This window comes from Acanthisitta chloris, unplaced genomic scaffold, assembly GCF_000695815.1.
Source record: "Acanthisitta chloris isolate BGI_N310 unplaced genomic scaffold, ASM69581v1 scaffold10355, whole genome shotgun sequence".
Lineage (NCBI taxonomy): Eukaryota > Metazoa > Chordata > Aves > Passeriformes > Acanthisittidae > Acanthisitta > Acanthisitta chloris.
Window position 1 is genome coordinate 91,130 of NW_008675380.1, and position 22,755 is coordinate 113,884.

General features: G+C 37.6%; 1 protein-coding gene across 1 annotated transcript; it reads right to left on the reverse strand.

The window, feature by feature from the left end:
* Positions 1-257: 257 nt before the first annotated feature.
* ELOVL4 (ELOVL fatty acid elongase 4) lies at positions 258-14,987 on the reverse strand. Its single transcript, XM_009075725.1, has 6 exons — positions 14,971-14,987; positions 14,054-14,243; positions 10,646-10,726; positions 4,014-4,185; positions 1,683-1,810; positions 258-1,182 (listed from the first exon to the last, which is right to left on the reverse strand). Exons 1-6 carry the CDS (start codon positions 14,985-14,987, stop codon positions 907-909), a joined length of 864 nt encoding a protein of 287 aa, XP_009073973.1. The 3' UTR covers positions 258-906.
* Between the last annotated feature and the right edge of the window lie 7,768 nt (positions 14,988-22,755).

Genomic DNA, 22,755 nt, shown 5'->3' on the forward strand with positions numbered 1-22,755 from the left:
GGTCACAGACAACAAGCAGCAGGCCTACTTTTACTGCTTGCTTCAAACAATGTATTATTTTATATTTATACATTCTTAAAATGTTTTCTTCACTTAGCTATACTAAAAGTACCACTCAAAAAATTTTAGCTTACATTAAAAAAGGTTATTGATGACTTGATCAAAAAATACCACCAAAAATCCCTTTTATTCCCACAGGAAATCATATTTTTCTCCTGAATTAGTGTTAACGGATATTTAGATTAGAGGACTCCATATTTCAGAAACCAGTTATTTAATGCTCAATATTCTTTTCAGCAGATGAAGAGGTAGGTATATTTCCACACAAGAAAAAAAAAAAGAAAACCAAAAAAACAAAAACCAAACTGTAACAGATAATCAATTAAATCAAGTAATGTCTGAAAAGTCAAACACTGTTCTGACAGCACATAATGTGTCTGAAGATACTCTCCAAGGAGGACAAGAAACGTTGCACATTCTGATTAGATAATATGTCATAATTTGAAATTTAATAATTTTCTGGAAAGAAACACAAGTATCCAAACGCTACTTCCTTCCCCTCCCCACCCCCCAAAGAAATGTGGGTGCCAACAAAACTTCCTGTATCAGTGGTAGTATTAACTTTTGGACTGCTAAACATGGAATCAACTGCAATTCTTCCTTACATTCACCAACACCAGCAGTCTACAAGTTTACACAGAGACCATATGCATGATAATTACATAATTACAATAGAAATTCAACTTTAGTGTTGTTCTTAAAACAATCTTCATAAATAATGAAAATATCTGTGTTCTAGCTCTTCAGTAACCTAAGGTTAATTGGTACAGATAGTGTTTTTTTCTTCCTTTTATAAACCAAACTGGAGGTTCCTCACTGCCAACAATGGTTAAGGCCTGGATCAAGTTACTCTCCTTTTGCTTTTCCCTTTTTCTGCTTTTTGCCATTTTCCACCACTGCATTATTTTCTGGTTTGCTTACTCCATTTGCAACAGCACCATTTGCTATTTTGCCATTCTTTACGGGTTCCTTGGGCAGCTTATATGTCCGATAGTAGAAGTTCCCAAACAGGAAAATGAAGGTGACAGCATAGAAAATTACACCCCAGTGCATCCATTTAGGGAAAGGACAATCAATATAAATAGACAAGGCTGTGTGGCCAATAGTCACATGGAACTGCACCTGAAAGACAGAAAATACAGAATCAAAAAGGTATAGCTATATTCTGTAGGTCTGACTGCACCAATGTATACCAATGCATTAAGTTATGAAAACTGTTAACTCTGGAGGTGGTAGGAAAGGTGTATTTGGCTGTTCCATTCATGCACACACACATATGCTTGACCAGGAACATCACATTTATTGTAGTACCTGGCACCAGTTTTCAGAAATACAGAAAATGAGGAGATAAGAGATCTGGATTTTATCTGCCTTTTGAACACGTTTTTGCAAAAACAACCAGCAAGGAAATATTAGACATTAACTCACACAACTCTAATCTATGCTGCATATTTTTAGAGAAACTGAATAAATGTTTCATCTCCAGGAAATATTCTAACTTGAGCTGTAAGTATCAGACAGCAAAGAACTTTTAGAAGTAGCAGCATCTGTTCCAAAGCTCTGCAAATGCAAATCCACTCAGAGGGAATACCTTTTGAGGGAAAGTGAGAAGTTTCACTTACCAATTGCAATATGGTCAAGTATCGTTTCCACCACAGGTACTTCTGAAATTTAGGGCCACAGGCTGCTAATCCATAATACATGTACATGATGACGTGGATAAATGCATTCATTTGAGCTCCAAAGAAAGCTGTCCAGGGTCAGAAGGGAAGATCATCATGTAATTTTGAAAGTAAATCTTTTCTAGTATTATTCATGTGACAGCAAAAATTATAAAGCACAGGACATGTCAGGATTCCATCTTCAGAATATTTGATAGTATAGCACAGACCTGACTGTCAACATCTGCTGACACAAAGAGCTGTTCATGCAAGTGATATGTCACACCTTTGATGGAACTATTTATGCAAAAGCTTCCCCTAAGATTTTTATTGAACAGACATACATGACATGGATTCCACATGAGTTGTTGTAGCATAAATGCAATCGTTTTACTAAAGGCTGTTTACTAAAGGACTGCAAAAAGCTGTATTTGACAATGGAAAGATAAAGTATCAGGTTCTAAACTTAAGTCTTTTAAACTGTATTGAAATGCACAAGGTTCACTTCTCAGCAAGAAGTCAAGAAACTCACATGGAGGTCTGATTAAATAGGGCAAAAAAAAAATCATACAAAGCAAAATCTGACTTGTGATTATATGAACTTTTAGGTAAGTTTATCTAAATTGCTTATTTTTAGTTTCTTTATTTATGATTTAAAATATCCAGCATTCTTACATATACAAATATATGGTATAACATTTTCCAGCATGATCCATGTTGGAAATAAAGACGACAGTTTCGTTTGCATTAAGATCTCTTTGCTTTGTCAAGATTAGTAGCCATTTATCAGAAACACATTATATCTTGTTAAGGTATTCTTACACTGACAGAGAGGCTCAAAAAGTCCCTAATGTATAAGATTAGGGCAATACAGACAATAGCTGCTGACAGCTCAGATGCCCATGTGGTCTAGACACAGTTAGTTATAATAGGGTCTAGTTTATAATAGACCTGTCTATGTAAGCAATGTGCTATCAACTAGAAAACAGAAGAACACAGATCTATCCACATTTATGCAGTAGTGCTACATAAATGCAGAAAAGCAACGACTGCTTTTCCTTTTGCAGGGTCTAGAAACTAAGAGGCAGTGTAAGAACACCAAAACTTGAAAGAAAATTGGAAATCGTTGCAAGTATTACATGGAAAACTGCTGATATTTAGCATGGAAACTCTGAAAAGGCAACAAGGGAGATGGCATTTTGAGACATCCAGAGAATTTCTAAGCAAGATAACAAGTGACCACCCAATCTCCAATAAACTTATTTTACAGGTGCAGTTGCCAATAAAGATCATGAAAAGTCTGGTTGACTACCTGTATCTTGCAGATTACTTAGCAGGAATTAAAAGACAGACACAAATACTAATTTTCTATATTTCTTCTTCTGAATATTAGTGAGCACTCAGTACAAGAGACCTATAGTAAATGGCAGCATAAAGCCCCCATGCATTAAGTATTAGTGTGGTTTGAAAAAAACCCCACAACAAAACAAAACAAAACAAAACCAAACACAAGGTATTACTTTGGTGTGGTGTTTACTATATGGTATTTTCAGTGTCATAAGCCTACAAAGCACATTACAAACAAACCAGGGCATTTTCCCTGTACCCTCAGCTCTACAGAGCTTGTAATTTGAGAGACATGGCAAAACAAGAGGAATAAGGGTACAATGCAGGCAAGGGAGGATGTGGTAAGCACAATGGAATAAAATTATTTGATGGAGGCTTTAGAAAGGGTGCAAGGAAAATAAAAGGGTGATAACAAATTAAAGACTCGTGTCATTATGAATAGGTTTTAATAAGTGAATCGACAGATTCACTGGCTCACCTCCAAGGGAAGGTTTCAGAATTTTATACATGCCTCTTTGTAAAAAAGAAAGTAAACCTCAAACTCAGATACAATGCCAAAATAACACCTTCACTAACTTCATCACATTTGCACACAGACTGTGGCCCATAATTAGATTTTGCAGTTCTCTGTATGTGCAAAAATTAAAGTTAGGCAAGATGTATACATCTTTCTGCTTCATACAGAACTTCACTTCTGAAGGTAGAACTTCACACTTGCAATTGATGCCCATGAGGGAAAGAAAAAAAGTTTTGCAATTCATTAGATTATTGCCCTGTTATCTTTTCCTCCCCCATATTTCCCACAGAGGAAGACTGTACACATTAATAAACAAACAGTCTTGTGCATTATAAACTCAAGTCTATGAAACTTCTTTCCATTGCTCCCAAACAGTAACAATTCTCCCTTGTACTCAGTCAAAATGTTATGGGAGGAAGGGAACTCACCTTGTCCACCTGCAACCCACTTAATACCAATCCACCACAAGGTGAACATGGTGAAATGGTGATAGACATGAAGGAAACTAATTTGGTTAAATTTCTTCCTCAGGATGAAGAATACTGTATCCAAATATTCAATTCCTTTAGAGACATAATACCACCATAAAGCAGCAGCTATCTGCAATGAAAAACAGACAATACGTAAGTTTTAGTGACTCCAGGCTGAACGAGGTAACGTTCTCTCCACATGCTGCAAGAGAAGGATCTCTCTTCCTTCCCCAAATCCTGGTAAATGCTGAGGTGGCATCATCAAACATCTGATGGTATGAGAACAACAACAAAAACAAAACTTCATTCATCTATTCTGGACATGAAAGTCAATTATTCTGAGTCTACTGCTCACAAATCACAACCATAAAAAAGTGCTAATACAGTTAAAATCTTTGCCATGTCTGAAGAGTTTACCAGTTAAACACAGGGAGTTTGTGTCCTCACTCTCTATTCTGGGCTTTGTGGAAGAAAACTACTACAGGGCTTCCCCTACTAGTGAGGCAACATTTTGATGTAGTCAGAACAACGAGGCAGAAAGACTATGATAAAGTGACGTTGCAGAGGTTGAAAACTTACATAAAATACTTTCAATACCACAGGCATATAGGTGGAAAGATACTAAATCACTCTTACAAGTTAGGTGCAGTACAGACATCACATGCCTTAGAGTGATATTCCCCCCTGCTTCTTCTGGCCCTCTGGAGAGCAGCATTTCCCCAGTGGCTCTGTGCCATTCAGGGAATAGAAGAAATGAGACCATAGAAGAAAAGAGACCAAAGCTGCAGAGATATAACCCATCTATCCAACAGTGCAGTGCTACACACCCAAAATTCTTTTTTGAATCCACCCATCACAGTGAATCTTGCCCAAGATGCAACATAAGCACAGCTTCCTGCTGGAATCAGAATACTGTTGAATGAGTAAAGCCCAGAAGCTGTGTGTAGCAATTTGCTAATACTATGATATGGGAGTGTGGTAGTGGCAGGGACTCTTCCAGATCCCAAAACATAGCAACAAGTCTAGTTCCTGGCATCGTAAGTCATAGAGCTTGTTATGCAAGGGTGGGACCAGAACATATCCCAGATGGTGACTCACATAGAGAATGAAAAAGGAAAAAAAAAAAGTTGGAATTGGTACCACCAGCAAGGAGAGCAGGCAATGTCACAACACACATTTGTAAGAAGTTCACCTTGTCTTTCAGGACTCAGTTGATGGCAAACCAGCCTTTCTTACCTTAACATGGTGTGAAATAACCCCACCACCCCCTCAATCCCCAGGGGAGACAGAAGGAAAAAAAGCTAACACAGAGTAGCTTCCCTTCCCAACTACACACATAGACAAGACAGAGAAAGGGGAATCAGAAGAATGAGCTGCACAGAGCAGTGCTACTATCCTGCATGGTATTTTCCTTCAACTCTGCAAACTAGTGAGAAAGGAACTCTCCTCAGAGTAGGTTTGTCACAGCCATAATTGGACTGGTGAACATTCCAGGAGAAATTACAGCAGAAGCAAAAAAGCAGCACAGGAAGAAAGTGCTGCAGATCTGCATTGCAGACTGCAGTTTCCCAAAGGGACTGAACATCCTACTGCTGCCAAACTGCAGACTTCTGTGTATCCATTACTCAACACCCTTCTCAGCCTTTGGATGTGATTTAGCCAACTGCAGGTCTCAGGAAGGGGAGGCAGATTTTGCCAGTTTGACAAAAAAACATACTATCTGTCAAACTTGGAGAGTGGCTTATGAGAGAAAAGTGACTCCCACAGATCGTGGTGTTCCCAGACACAGAGGCAAGTTGCAAGAACCATCAATATATATATTGCTCAATATCTAGTACAGAGCTGCCTCTGGGACAGGTAGCAAGGTGTTTAATAACACCCACATCAAGGTTTGTCTCACACCCATAGATTAGCATAGCAGTCCAGCATCTTTTACAGATCTTTGCTAAAGTTGCACCTCTTAAATAAATTAAGATAAGCATCTTTTCTTCTCATGAGTTAACAATAAACACTTTGGGTTGTATCCATAAAATGACAAGCCAGCACTGCAACACTTTAGCTCTCTGGAGGTCCTTTTAAAGAATCAATAGGTCAGTTATAAGCAAACTGCCATAATCTCTCTTAAAAAGCAAACAGGCATTTTGGTTAGTGAAACAGTGGAACAAGGAGACAATAAGCAAATAGCCAGTTTACTGTATGAGATAGAGCAAAATGCAAGTGGAGAAAAATACTACAAAACCCTTATGTTTAAAGACCAAAATGCCACAGGTTCAGTATATGCTCCTGGACAAGTAATTTAAAACACCTCCTTCATCTTCTTTTGAATTCCACCTGCCTTGCACAAAAAGCAACTACAACCCATGGATAAAAATCATCTGATCAAAATACTTCCTATCAATTAAGAACAACAACAACAAAACCCCTAGCCTATATTTCTTTGTAGGATTATACCTGCTCATCTTCTGTTCCTGTAGATTTTTTTTTGCCTGTCAGCCTCTTTGCTCTTCCTATCATCAAATTTTACTACATGCACCCTCAAACCTGTTGTTTTCTATACTGATGATCTATTTCAGCGCTTCCAGTGACTTATATAGATGTTTTCATCATTAACTTAAAGAAAAAGAAAAAGAAACAGATGTCATTTGCCCAAGGTGATGCATGCAATCAGTGATGGAGGACAGAAATAAAGTAGAACAATACACCAATATGTAAGCTATGTTGGGAGCAGGTGGCAACTATTAAACTTCTTTTGCAAAGCATCAGAAATTGGGACTTAACCTGTAGTCATTCTTGGGACGCAGCGTAAAGAAAGAAATAGTTTAAAAGAGAATATGCATTAAAAAGGCATATTCCTGTAATGAGCAATATTAGCCACAACCATAACTTTTCTGGTAGTTTTCATATGTGCTAATCTAAGTCTGTTAAAACACCAGATGGCACAGAAAGATTACATTACAGCCTAGGATTAAGGGGGTCAACAAGAGGTCCAATCCCATGTCCTCTGCTTGCTGCAGGGCTTTTGAATGGACAACTGCTTTAACACAGGACTCCACTTTGGCATGATCCTTCTTCAGTTTGGGTTGGAGATAGTTATCCATTAAGGGGTTTGAAGGAACAGGTACTTCTTGCAATGTAACAGTAATAGGAAAATTTTAAGCGGCTTTTAAAGAGAACTCTTTTCCCTATTTCAGTTAAAGAATTTTGTTTACAGGATTTGACTGGTTAAATCAAGTTCCCTTTTCACAGAAGTTTAAAGTAAATTAATTTACTTTTTTTAATGAGAGGAAGCTACTCAAGCTCTAGACATAACTACAAACAATGAGGATTACAATTACAATACAGACATTGCTCAGCTTCATGATTACAATCAGCACACTTAAAACTAAGAATATACAACCCCATATTTCCAATTCTTAGCTCTTCAGAAATGCTAATAAAATAGATGAACCTTGACCTGGGAAACAAGGACACACAGGTGTAAGCAGAGGGGAGGAAAATGACTACTCACAACTACTCACAGACACTAACATACCTTAAATTAGACAGTGTTAGGAAACCGTGCACTTCAAATCCTGAAGCTCCCAAAAGAGTACTACATAGCATGGATTTAACACCTCAGCCCTTGGCATTTATTATTTTGTCTCTTAAGCTTTAACCAAGAAAGATTTTTCAAGATGTAGCTGCAGCTCCTTTCAAATCTCTTCTTGGAGATTTGTTTCCCCTTTTCCTTTCTTGTCTACTATGAACATTTGAATTTTTTTCGTAACAACACACTTAAGTCCTTCATAAAGGAGTTCTTTTCTGTGAGTGTGGAGTCTGTTTTTCATCACTTTGTCCATTGCCTCTTGTAGAGCAGCCAGGGGAGTCTGAGTGAGATTAACAGGAGTAGGTAGGTTCAAAACAGTAAGTAGGATGACCATCTTCTTCATATTGTGTGTAATCTACCTACAGAATTAATTGCCAGTGAAAGCCAGAAGCTTGATAAAGTTGAAGAAAACATACAGGCAAATTCATGTAAAAATAGCATCTTCAAAACTGACAAAACAAATTGGCTATGTCTGACTAAAGAGGTCTGTGAGCTCCAGACTGCTGGTGTTGCTAGACTATACAGGGGAAGTGCCACCACATGCTCTTACACTGTTCTCTTAGAATCACCACTGGCTTACCATCTTGACACACGATGTGGGTTGGAGAGGAAATGAAAGACTTTTGCCTAACTTTTTTTGGGGGAGCTGTTTACCAGCTCTCTGTACTCCCTTGAGAGACAAAGAACAGTTTCTTGACCCCTCATTTTGATCCAGAGCTATGGTCAAAAGGGGCCATTACATGGCAACATCACAGCAGCACATTTCCCAAAAGACAGAAACAGAGGTCATACCAAGGCTTTTGTGTTGCCATTTAGATTACCATATGCAACTAGTTTCACATCTCTGAATAACTGTTGCAGACTTCTAAGCCCCACAATAAAGTCATAGCTCAATCTGTTGCTTTCCAGAGCACAGTCTGTAATGCTTGCTGGGCTCACTGCTGTTTCCATTGGAGTTAGTCCCAGCCTCCTTTATCTGAGCAATACAGGACTTATTTACTTGTTCTGTTACAGATAAAGTCATTGCCTTTGTAATTAATTCTACTGTTGCACTGCAGCATTTCTCTTCAGAGCAAACCTGGTGCCAATAGATGCTAGACATTTAGTATCTAGATCTATTAAAAGGGTGTGAGAGATGTGCTACAATGTTAATCAATTGTAAACTCAAAACCTGCTTTTGCAGGTTTACGGTGAAACCTATGATGAAACACTGAAAACAATGGTGAAAGGAGTCTTGAGGTGGTTTGGGGGTTTTTTGGAGTATTTTGTCCAACAGTGTCAAAAAATAACAATATACTTTCTAAATTCAGAGCATGATACACTGTAAAGCAGAACAAAACTGTAACTCAGACTCCTCCATTAGATAAAATACACTCGTAGAAAGCATAATTTCCTACTTGCAATTAATTTACCTAAATTGAGATTCATTCAAAAGAACTACCTGAAAGTGATCAAAATAACAGTCTTGACAGACAGCATACCATACAGTTGTTGCAACAACTTGAGAGAACTCAATTTTCCTTGCTTCCTTGACTGTGTCATCTGCAAACTCAACATGCTACAAATTAAAACTTCAGAAATAATTTTTTATGCAAATCCATCAGTTTGCAAAAGAAATTAAAAAGTTGGGAAATCCTAAGACTACATATTGCTAGAGCAGTCCTTTTCTAGGCATATGATGTGCTATAAAAACATTCTGCAGGTCATTTTATCTTTATTTCATTGTAAAATAATGCTTTGTTTGTCATGACAAACAAAATAGATGATAAGTCCTTTGAACAGGTTTGATCTCTCCACTGCCTCCCACAAAATAGTGCACCCAAAAATGAGGCTATGAAACAGAGTTTTTTCACACTAAGTCATACCTCTTGTACTTAGCTACTACAAAAATTCTGAGTACAAGGGCATTCCATTTTGCTTATCTATTAAAAAAAACCCCCAACCTGACAAGTACTTCTTATACTTTGCTAGATCTTGTTTTTCAACACTTACTAACAGGAGCATTCCAGTGATTGCAATAGTGAGAGCATGGTATTGACAAAGGTGAAAGATTGGCAACTATCATAAGGCCAATAAAATCTACACACAGAGCTATTCTGCAATATCAGCCATTATATATAAGGCCTAAGACTCAAACCTTTCTTTCTCACTACCACCCCTGCCACATGCAGAAGCTTTTGAGCAATACTATCCACAAACAGCCACCTTGTAGGCAGATGTGCTGGTTTGGGAAAGGTATTTTTCAAGATGTGTTATAAACATGAAATGTATTTAGACTATACCATATTTTCATTACATTTTCAGGAACATGTTCTAATCTGTAGGTGAGACTTGCAAGAACAGCTGAGAGATTCTCAAGCGTCAGCTCTGCTGGAAGATAACGTTTAGTACATGAGCTAATCAACAGCATTACAAAAATTAACAAGCATCTGCACTTTTATTTTAATTTGAATGCTTTCCAAAACCCACAGATTTGAAATCTAAGATTCTACAATGAAATGTACTTATAACACATTTGCCAGAAGCCAGCAGGACCTCATGAAGCCAAACATTGGTAAAGGAGACAAAAAGTTGCCTCACCAGCAGAGGTGAAGTACCACCACAATACATGCAGACAAATAAATCTTACTTGCTTTGATCTAGCTAGAACACAACACCTTTACTGTGGTTACCCTGGGATCATAAACTTCAGCAAGATCTAGGAACCAGAGTATGTATACAAAGCTTATCCTAGACTGATGAAGCCAGGGATGGTATCTTTAAGACTACCCTTACTTGTAGCATTCAGATGAAAGTTAATGCAAATATGCTGATGCACTTTGATTAAACTGCTATGTACAATGTGGTCAAACCTGAAGTGATCTGTGAGAATGTAACGGGAACCAGTCGTGGCTGACAGCAGAACTTTGGAAACATTATTTTCAGTCAAGACTTAAACCATCATGTAGTGCTATATATTACACACATTCATATGCAAATACAAAAAAGAAAAAGAAATACTCACCCTAACTTCATAAACATTATCTGAATAATCCACAGTCTGGCAGACATAGCTGTACCCTCGAGCTCTTGATGACAAGAACAGCTGAAAATATTAAAGTCATACATGAGGGGAAAGATACTACATAAAACACATTTATAAAAATTATCAACAAATTTCTTGCTACATAAAACTTAATTGAACAGAAATACTTTCAATATCTTTATTGGTTCCAAGAATACTATTGAAGAAAGCCAATATTTAGTTCTAACAACCCATTGTTGCACAGTACTGATTTTTTTTCATATAAATTAAAAAGAAAGTACTAATTTTTCCCTGCCTGTATTTGTCCAGATAATGAGAGCCCCATACAAGTTACTACAAATTCCAGTATGGCCTTAAGCCACTCAAATACAAATATTCTTTCTTTCTGATGGCTCTAGCTTCAGAGACAGAAAATACCTAATTGCTTCCACTACAACTGACAGAAATGCTATTTCCAGGATGGATTCGAGAGAAGTCTATTCAAGAGACAGGGATTAGATAATTTGGATCTATGATTCTTGACACAGTGTAACAATGAAAATCCAGAAAAACCCCACCTTGAGCAGCCAAATCTAAGCACCCATAAAACACACTGAGAGAAAATGGATGGAGAAAAGTTCCCCGTTTTGTGCCAACAGACATGGCCTAAAGCATATAAAGTGCTCCTGTAGGGCCACTTCAAACCAAGCACATTGCAATAACCTGGGCAGGAGAAGATAAACTTGACATTTGAGGAAGTTCCCTTTGGACAGAAGTGCATCTGTCTAGAGCTGTACAAAGTTCAAGTAATACTTCTAATCCTGACATTCATAAATGTTATGATCCAAGATTCTTTAAAGCCATGACCAGAGATTGTTTAAAGCCAAGTAATCCTACCCTGTTAAGGATCAAAAAGAGACAGCAGTGTAGCAGTCATAACCTGTAAATTGGGAGCTGTAAAAGTAAAGAAGGGTGATGGAAAAAGATCTCCAAAATAAACACAGGTAGGCAGTGACTTCTCTTACCACTAACCTGATTTCTACCTTATTTAGACTGAACTTGAGTTTACTTTGCTATCTCACTCTGCACACAGCACTAGGAGTGCAGTCAGATGCAGAGATAAGTGTTATCCAGAAAAAAAACCCAACATACAAAACCTAGTGAACCTCTGCACTTACTTGCTGCACATGTCTGTTAAAGTAGGTAAATGAAAGAACTGTCCACAGAAATTATCCTAGAAAAGAAACTGAACTACTTCTGCAACATCCAAGTCCATTTTCAAACTGCTCTAAGACTGCTGCTCTCCAGTGTGGACCCACACAGGCATGAGCACATTGGATACTACCAAATGTGCTGGGAAAGTTTAGTCCACACTATTACAAAAACCAATCAAACTCTACTGTGACCTACTGGATAACTTGACCAATGTTCCCTTGGCAAAAGGCAGTAAATTGACTTCACCAGACTGCCTCAAAGTAGAATAAGAAATTCATGATTTTGTGGCAAAATAGGGTCTATACATGCAGGACTTCTGCAGGTTCTAGCAAAATTTGCTCCTAATTTGAACCTGAATTTGAGTCCAGTGTATGGGAGTCTTGGACTAGACAACCTTATGGAGTTACCATTTGTCACAAGTTACCACAGATGAATGAAACATCTTGCCATCAGGATGGTTATTTAAATAACATTAAAAGGCATTTCACATTCCAATTCTGATCTCAGCAGTGTCTGGAAACTTCACAGTCATCCACAAAATACCAACTGTGTATCATTTTACTCATAATAGCTACATTACTCCTATGAATTACAACAGTGGCACACTGGTATTGCAAACATCAGGTAGATGGAAGGAGAAGTTGCCTGGTTAAAGGGAACAACTGAAACTTGAACACCTTCCTCCTATCAGTCTCAAAGATCAAGAAGAGACACTTCCTGTAAATGTTGTATCCATAGCCTTAACATCCATGGAGCAACAACTGACCATTTCAGAGAGCAGGAAACTAGAATGCTGTCTAAAATCATGAGCCTTCAGCCTAGCAGCAGCAAACCTATTTACAGCCCCAACCATTTTTATGCTAATTCAGTGACTTGGAAATGCCACAAACACATGGTACTTACCTTATAAGCAACATAGGTTTGAAAATTAATTGACCATAAGTTTGGTATAATTCAGTATATGGATAAAACAAACCAGTTTAAACGATAAGTCAAAAAGGCATGGCAATAACAGCGCAGAATTCCTTTCAGAGGAGTTTCAGTTTTAACCTGACAAGATGATCTGATTTCAACTCTTCCCACAGCTATGCTTGGGTGTCAGCATTAAATTCTGCTGTACCTGTAGCATTTTATTACTTCGTTGAATAATACAAGGAAACAATTTAGACAAAACGATGACTGAGGTCTGATGACTAAAATGTTACTGAACCATAACTTCAATAGAGGTTGAAATCAGTCAATGACTTTGCTATAGAAGCTCTGGGGAAGGGTCAGTATGCAGATCATCATCAGACATGCCATGCTTTCCTGGCAAAAGTATAGAACAGCTAAGCCAGAGAGTTCTGCAATGCTGTAATTTTAACTGCTCTCTTCATTTCCTTTCTTCTGGAAATAGATTTTGAAAATTTATGATCCGAGGTCTTTCAGGAAGATGACTCTTGATCCACACAAGCAAAGTCACAGCAGCACAAACTTAGCATCAGCCATATTCTGTACAGCTATCCTTGAATAATGATTACTAAACTGCTAAGTAATCTCAATTAGCTACAGCTACAGAAATGATCCACTGCATTGTTACTACTCATTTCCTCTGTACAGAAACCTAACAAATGTAGTGACACCGAAATTTACTAAAATGAACGTGTTCAGGACATTCCAAAGCAAATATTAGAAGACTGTATCCTTTTATTTTTATTTACAGATACAGTTCACATCAGTCTTATTCTAAAATATAACTTACAGACAAGATACTTTTCCTCGCTACAGATAATGAACATTTGAATTTCTGAAAATTATAAACACATTGAAGGCACAAACAGTTCAATTTCTAACAAGATAATCCTAAAGGGTCTCAGAGTGTATTAAAACAGAAAAAAAGTATCAGTCATCAGTGTTAAATTTTTACAGATTTTACTTATTCTGTCCAGTATTTAGACTAACATAAATCTAAGACAGACTTGGAATAGCTAGTACACAAATTCTCTCTATAGATTCATTTAGTGCATTTTTTCTCAAACAGAAAGTACCCAGCTATAGAAATACTTGCAACAAAGGCAAACTCATCTTTAAAAGTCTGTGCATCATGCTCACTCTCAACAGACATCATGAATACGTAAGATTATTTTCATTTTGGAACCTGCAGATATTCTCAAACCTAAACAAGAATTCCCTCTTGTGAGAGGGCATATATACCTCTTTGAAAATGAAGAAGTTGAGCAGAACCATTCCAAAGTTGTAAACAACCAACAGGAAGCGTAACTGGAAGGGCTCTCTCGTCTTCATCCATTTGGGGCCCAGCCAGACAGTGAGGAGATAAATAGTGCTTATGGTCAGTGTTGGAAATGGAGACTGCATCAAGGGCCAATCATCAACACGTTTGTCTAGGGGGTGAAGAAAACACAAAGAGTCAACAAGGTCTGAATAAAACATATTTCATCATCACTTTTAACATTGAATTTGTTAAGTATTATTCTCTCCTGGAATAGCTGCATCAGATAGTAGAAATACAATACCCTCATTCTTTCTAGGAAGGTTAAAGAAAATAGTTTTTATAAAAACCACTATATCACATTACCTCACACAGAGATTCATTATTTCAAGCTTTGTTGTCCAGTTCTACAATCCAAAACAATAAAGAAACAGAATCACATGAGCTAAACACAACTCAAACCACTAATCCCCCACAAACCAATTTTGCTTATGACAAATAGTGACTACAGTGGCAACATAACCAAATATTCAACACACAAAGACACACAAATTCGGTAGGTTGTATGATGATAACCAAGTACCTTTGCTATTTGATATAGGTCAGTCTCATGTTTCAGACAGAATGCTAACAATGTTACTGGAAAACAACTAAATAAAAGGGATGGTTCTAGTTCATCTAAACTACTACTAAACAGGAAACAAAGGGTCTATTTACAGTCTCCTTCAGTCACTCACGGGATCCAGAGTTACATTACACATATTTCAGAGCCCAGAATATACTGTATTAAGTTCTGGATCAGTACCAAAAAAGGGCTCTTAGCCTGATGAACCAGTGACATGTAGGATCAGAAGATGGCTCTGCCACAGGAGGGAAGAGAGACTACAATGACACCTCCTTACTTAGTGCCCATGTCATCCTGTGTGTCACCCCCCTCCGCCCCAAAGGCTAATCTCGAGTTGTAGCAAGAGATAAAAGGTAACTACTCCATAACTATCAAAACTGCAGATACAGCACAGCTCTATGATACTAACTGGATTCTTTTCTGGTTGCTTAGGCCAGTTACAATTCATATGAAAATCACATCGCTCTTTGGGAAGCTCAGACACTTAAGACACCTGCCTTCGGTCATTGTGGGCAAACTCACAAATGCAGCTGCACATATTTGCCTAGAAGATATGTTTCTTTTGGAGAACTGTAACTCAGAGACAGTGAGAAAAACCCTATAGTACAAATTGATTCCTGATCCCAGGAATGCTAACCAATAAGTTAGAAAACTCTTCTTATCTAGAAAATGAGGAACTCCAATGTAATAAGGAAAGTAGTGAACAGCACTGCCATTACTCCTCCTACACTTCTTTCTCGTTTCTTTCGTTTACCTTAAGATCATCAACTAGAACTTAATTTTAGGAGCACTGTGATCTACAGAAAGGAGTGTGAATAACACTGATTCTTCTTACTTTCAGATGATTTAACAACAATTGAGCTGCACATTCCAAGTAACATGCTAAGAGGCCTAAAAAGAAGCAGAAAAGAAGAGAGAGAAACCAGCCTAGCTGCTTCCATTATAGGTGTTTAAACCAGAAGAAAGAAGTCATCCTCATGCATGGAAACCTCCAGCAAGACTGATGCTACCAGAATAATGGTCACTGCCACCACAAGAAGCCAAGGACAAGGTAGGGCAAGGAGTACAAGGAGGAGTGTCAAAAAATCAGATAGACTGGCTGTAGAAACACAGGCAGTGACACGGAACTGAACAAAATAAGACAAGACAGTTAGTTACCTCATATTTTTAAGCAAGTTCCTGGAACCTCACAGAATGCCATCTACAAAAGCCAAAATCACTGTTGCATTGCACTTCTTACACTGCTATATCCCTTACACTTTAGTTCCTGATTGCTTTGAGCAGTTGCTCTACCAATCTGAATTTAAAAATAGAAGATAACACCACTAAAAAAACCCAACAAAAAACAACAACAACAAAAAAGGGAAATTGAGAACCTCATCATCTACTTATTACAAAGTAATAGGCAAAGACTCATCACCAAGCAAGACAGGTATCAGTTAAGCTCTGGGAAGGTGTGACATGCTTCAATCAAATCCACACCTTACTTCACTGTAGTGTGCAAAGAGTTAATAGGAGTTGAGGCAAGAGACAGAGTTGCTCCCCCAGCTTTCTTGCAGTAAGCAATATAAAGGGGCAAAGGCACATTAGAGAACCTGTGTTCTGTTTTCTAACCCAGTGTTTCATGGTATCTTAAATGCTGAAGTGGGAATACAAAGAAATATGAAAAAGGACAAAGATGTGAATTTTACCCAGGAGCTGAATATTAAAACCACTGCTGAAAATAGGAAACCATGACCTATTCCTGATTTCTTTTTGTGGCAGGAGGCAAGAATTTCTAGATGGAAGAGAGAGGATTCACTAGAGGGTGAAAGGAAAGACGAAGTGATAACTTATATTAGAGCTCAGCTGCAACTGGGCTTTTCGTCCCACCTCATCAGTACTATAGACAGTTCTTCCACCTCCTTTCCAGAAGTATTACAAATTCAAGATCTTCACTGTAGAAAACCAAGAGATATATTTCATTAACTCGGACAATAACATAAGAGCACCTGGGAAGCTGCCACTGCACTTCCATATCACAGTTTCAGCCTGTTACTTTCTCTCTCTGCAAAGGGTTTTTAGACAGCAAGCCACCACATCTCAGAGACAAGTCTATGAGAGGAAATACAGTAGGCAAGTCAGTTCTGGATACGTCCTGGCCAAAACAGAAGCAAATCTATTGTAAAAAGGTTTATTCTAATTCCTATTGTGCTGAGACCACCACCTTACATTTATATGAAGGGCATTCAGGAGACTCCACATATGATTATTTTTTACTAATACTGTGGCATCAGAAAACATGCTACTATTCACCCCAGAATTTGCTAGACTTGGAAACTTTTTCATCACAAGGCCTCTCCTGGATAATGCAAAGTAACTTGCTCCATTTAAAATCAGCTCCACATACCATTCTTACTGCACAGAAGGTATTACAAAATCAATTTCATTTCACTTTACCTGGTAAGTCTGACTGTTCATGCTTATATATGTTTTCATTTTGTAATAACCTTCAGCTATAGTGCTAGTGGAGCTAACAAGAGTGCTATATATATAGCTATAGTGCTAGTGGAGCTAACAAGATGTGGGAAACCACACATAAACCACAGTAATATGCAGACCCTTGCTCCAAAGTTCTCAACAGATACCTTCTTTGAAATTAAGATAAATTCACTCTCTCAAGTCACCTGCTTAAGTGATAAACATTCTAAGCTACTGCAACCTCTTCCTCTCTCCCAATCCCCATCCTGTTTTAGCAAAACCAGCATAATTTTGTGTCCTACTTACTAGCTGGTGCTGATGACCACAAAAGATTTCTGAGAATTAAAGAACTGTGATAGCTTAAGGGAACATATGAGTGTATAAAAACCTGCAGTTTTTCACATGTAATAGGGACATAATTACCTGAAAGATGGAATAAACTTGGAATAAAAAGGCCACCTCCCTGAATTAAAAAAATCCCTCCAACTGCTTTGAAGCAAAATGACCAATGCCTTTACCTGATTAGAATTGACAGAGATTGACTGAACCTTTCAGGGGATTAATGCGTTTGTCTTTCAAATCCCAAGACCCAGATTCTAATTCCATCACAAATAAAATGTCTGCTGTGATGGCGCAGCCTGTAGTACAGTGCTTTTCTGGCAAGGTGGGGAAAGTTGTAGAACCAACACTTAAATTTGCACTCAATAGCAAAGATGAAGCCAGTGTAGAATAAGGCACCTGCTAACCTGCTCCTGATAGAAAATTACTGTTATGTAGGGGAAAAGCATAAAATATGTATATACCCATGGTTTTCCTGTCGTTTTGTGCACATACTTTCTAAAGTTTCACTTTGCAAAGAGAAGAAACAGAAGAACATATACATATAAATAAAAAATTGAAATTGCCCTGAGGAACCTACCTTTGCAGGATGTAATTCTTTATGAGGGGAAATTAACAGGAAATACACACATAAAAACCTCTGATTTCCTACTTTAATGCAAGAGCAGGACCAATGACAAGGACTGAATACCCAGCCCAGCAGCGTCCAAAGAGGACATAATTAAGTTATATTGAAATATGGATGGCAAGCAAAGAAAAAAAATGCATCAAGGAAGTTTGCACTGATGGTGTTCTAGAGGCAAAAATCACATGAACAAAACATTTGTGAAATATATTATAATTGTTTTAACACAAATGTTTCTCTTAGATGTGGTTCAGAATCTCCTTTCCAACAGAGAGGAATTTCGGTGGTTCAATTTCCTGCATATTATTGAGACTATAATTATTATTTTTTTATTTTATCAAGTGATACAAACTTTTAAAATAAGCAAACAAATGCATAGCACAGTCACTCTGACATTCAAGAGAAATCCTGACACAGTACGGTGGTGATTATCTGTTTTTAATATTAGTTTCAAAGAAAACAATTCACTATTAAAGCACGTGATTTTTGAAATTCCATGTGTTCGTGTTAGAGTCAAAAATCAATGCTTAGTAAGCCTTTATTTTTACTTTAACAACATGTGTTCCTCAGCTATAAGGTCGCTACTCACTAATTTATCTGTAGAGACTTTCAAAGTTATTAATAGCTATTGATACTATTCTCAGCGCAAAGACACTTACAGTGCCAATCCAGCACATCCATCTGTCCGATTACATTTCTAAAGACACTGCAGGAATGATGGCAACTGTTTCAAAGTGGTTCTATGAGAGCTCTGTGTAGATCACAATATTTATTTTAACAAGAAGTCCTCTCAAAGCCCAGTCTCAAGTTGAAGACAGATCTCCTTAAACGGGTGAAATTTAAATTCCACAATACAAATGAGACAAACCAATATTATCTAATTGAGTCCTGCTCTACGAACTCCACTGTTTCAATTATCTCACAATTTCCCACATCTTGTTAGCTCCACTAGCACTATAACTGAAGGTTATTACGAAACAAAAGCATATATAAGAAAACAAGTGAGAAACATAACTTCACACACCTTAAGACACTCACAAAGCTCTCACACTAGATTCCTTTGCAGTATTTTAGTCTTCCAAATCCCAAGACCCAGATTCTAATTCCATCACAAACGAAATGTCTGCTGTGACGGCACAGCCTGTAGTACAGTGCTTTTCTGGTAAGGTGGGAAAAGTTGTAGAACCAACACTTAAAGCTGACTGAATAGCAAAGATGAATCTAGTGTAGAATAAGGCATCTGCTAACATGTTCCTGATGGAAAATTACTGTTATGCAGTACTGTATGTTCCTGGTCTGCATTTCTATTAGAAATACTGGCTCAGTCATGTAAATATTTACAAGTGAATAAAAGGTTCACTGTGGCTACACAACCACTGTAGACTGGCTCAGTTGAAAGCAAATTTGATTAAGCTTCTACATTAAACTGAGCAATGAATCAGAATAATTTAAAAGTCCATTTACTGATACCAGTTTGTAGAGATTCTGAGAAAAAAAGCTCAGTCTTTGACTAACTAAAACATCAGAACCTATATAAATGGAACAACTGAAGATATAAACTTACCCTTTAAAACAGTATGTGACTAACTACATGGGCTGCACAACTTGAGACTGAAGACCGTTAGAAAAGTACCATTGCAGAGTGAAAATTGAGAGACCGTTTGGATTGAATACCTGCAGAAGTTAAAAATTTCTTTTCACTTACTTATGATTTTAATAGAGCAGTTTATAGACCCAAAGCAAATGGTTGTTTTTAAGGTCTCCAGTGCTTGGATTAACTTGTCTGCTTTGATATTGATTAGTTATTTATTATTTATCGATCAGCATTAGTCACTGCACACATTGCACTGTAGTCCTCAATTCATATAATCATTAAGGTTGGAAAAGACCTCCAAGATCAAGTCCAACCTTTGACCGAACTATGTCAACTAAACCACAGCACTAAGTGCCACGTCCAGTTGTTTACTGCATGGCTCCAGGGACGGTGACTCCACTGCTTCCCTGGGCAGCCCATTCCAATTCTGACCACCCTTTCAGTGAAGAAAAACTTCCTGATGGACAACCTCCCCTGGCACAGCTTGAGGCCATTTCCTCTTGTCTGTTGCTAATTATCTCAGTCTATCAAGTTTTTGTGTAAGAAAGCCTACAATAAAAGATCAAAAATACTGCATGAACCAAAATTACAAGCCTACAGCCTCATCCTTCTTTCAATCAGAATAAAAAGTATATGTCCTCTGAGGGATTGTACTGACAGACTGTTGCAGGAAAGCAAAAGCATTGGGACACAAGGAAAGTCCAGTTTATGCTTCTTTCTCACCTATCATACTTGGCAATGTCAGCAGTCTTCCGGCACTATGGGTATTTCTAAGGAGTCTGACAGAGTCAAAGATACCTGTATCTAACTCAGGAAGAATTTAGTATGATCTACAAAACAAAGGCCATGATAGTTCCCTTAACACATACATTAGCTAAGGAATCTTCCTTAGAATAATTTCCCATTTCAGCATAGGTTACATCTTTTCATAGGTGGAAAGCCCAGTAGAACACGTAACAGTTTGCTGTAAAATGTTAACTAGATTCACTGCATAAATCTGCTCTCTAAATTTAAAGGAATTAGAATTAAATTTTAACTAATTCATTATATTTTTCTCTGCTAGACTGAAGACTCATCTTTTTAAATCTTTTTCCTCCTCATTGAATCATAGAATGCTTTGGGTTAGAAGGGACCTTAAAGATATCTAATTCCAACCCCTCTGCCATGAGGGGGGACACCTGCCACTAGGCCAGATTGGTCAGAGTCCCATTCAACCTGGCCTTGAACACTGCCCGGGATAGGGCAACCACAACTTTTCTGTGCAACCTGTTCCCGTGCCTCACCACCCTCACAGCAAACAATTTCTTCCTATGTATGTCACTGCTAAAGCCAAGAATGGCAGAATTCTATACAGACAAAGGTTCCCAAAACCTGGCACAAAGAAGCATAACAGCTGCCTGGTTTAAGTAACTTTATAAAATGCAGAAGAGAACAGTACAGAGAAAGCAAGTTTGCTTTGATCACAAGAATTAATGAAAATATCCAAGCTCAGTATTTTGTTTATCCTCAAGCTTTAATTAGTCAAGACAAACTAATTTGTTAGGGTCGAGAACAACAAACGCCAAAATTTTATGGCAAAGCATTGTCATTTTAACAAGCCATGAAACATAAAGCTGAGGTGCAAGGATAAAAATATTTAGCCTGAAGCACAATGACTAATGAAAGCACATACTCTGAACATTGAAACAGCAAAACCCACAGATTCTAAGTTTGCAGCAAAGCTGTACAAATCTTGTTGCAGTCAGAAATAACACACTTGCCTCAAAACCAAAAGAACTACAAGACAAGACTAACAGGTACCAGCTATAACCAGCTGTGGCTTTGTTTTGAATTTCAGGGCTTTGTAATTGACTGCTTAGTCTTCTTTAAAGCTATATACAACAACATCAAATCAAAATGCCACACAGCCAAGAACATCTCCTGCAGCTAATGAACACCTGTGTAATATGCATGTGTTTCATAAACTCCCATTAAAGTAACAGGAATGCAAAAAAAAAAAGGTCAGATGTATTTTATCTAGCCTTCCTGTTATTCTAGCTAGCATTCTAGTCTTCCTAGGACTCTCATCAATTAAACCATTAATACTGTATTGTCTTTGTGCCTGTATACAGCAATTACACTTGTTTCAAGACAAGGATAATAATGGAATTATTATGAAGTTCAAAAAGCCAAATCAATTTATCATCATGTCTCAAGACTTCCAAGTCGAAGAGATTACCTTGCTCAAATTCTATTTGATTTACCTCCTCCATTGATTATGATTACTTGTGGGGACAGTGCAAACACGCTGCTTCAAAGAATAACAAAAATGTAATCCTCACTGAAGCTTACACAAGATTTGGAAGATATAAGCCCTCGAGGCATGAAGCATTCTTCTAGTTGTCAAATCTTCCTTTTCAAAACATCATAAATGCAAGATGCATTCCCAGTGCAGTGATACCTAATGCCTTTTCTTAAATATTACAAGTTATGGAGTAAACAGATGAAAAACAAATAAATAAAAAAAAAAAAATCAACCCATCCACCCAATGCAAATTTATACACTAATTGCAGACTATGGTCCAGACCATGTATCTGTACTTCTAAAGAAATAAAAGTGCTACACAAAACACTTCATTCACCAAGCTTTCCTTCTATGTTGATTTCCTTACTGAAACTTCTATTTGAACTTCTCTGGTCTTTGCCAGAACTGTTTCGCAGAGATCAGACTGGACATGTCATTACTTCACACAAAGGCAGTGGGGATTGTACTGTGAACATAGTTGTAGGAATATCAATAAGCAGTAATACAAACACAGGATTTATGCACATTCAATGTTGCAATAACAGATTAGTCTATTGGTCCGTCCAGGGTTTTATTGTGCTGAAGGGGATGAACATAGAATATGATTATCTTCTCCACAGACAGATATTTCTATTAGATTCCCTCAGTTTAAAGCTAAAATCATTGGAAAATGTGAATGACTGTTAACAACAGTTTCATAATACCTCTGCAAGGCCTTATCCACTGCAGAGACATGTGTTACACACCCAGCATACACAG

Coding starts and splice junctions, on each gene's coding strand:
- ELOVL4 (XM_009075725.1), bottom strand. Junction 10,727..14,053: donor ACTTCTTCATTTTCAAAGAG/GTATATATGCCC, acceptor TAATATTTTCAG/CTGTTCTTGTCATCAAGAGC. Junction 1,811..4,013: donor GTGGGTTGCAGGTGGACAAG/GTGAGTTCCCTT, acceptor GACCCTGGACAG/CTTTCTTTGGAGCTCAAATG.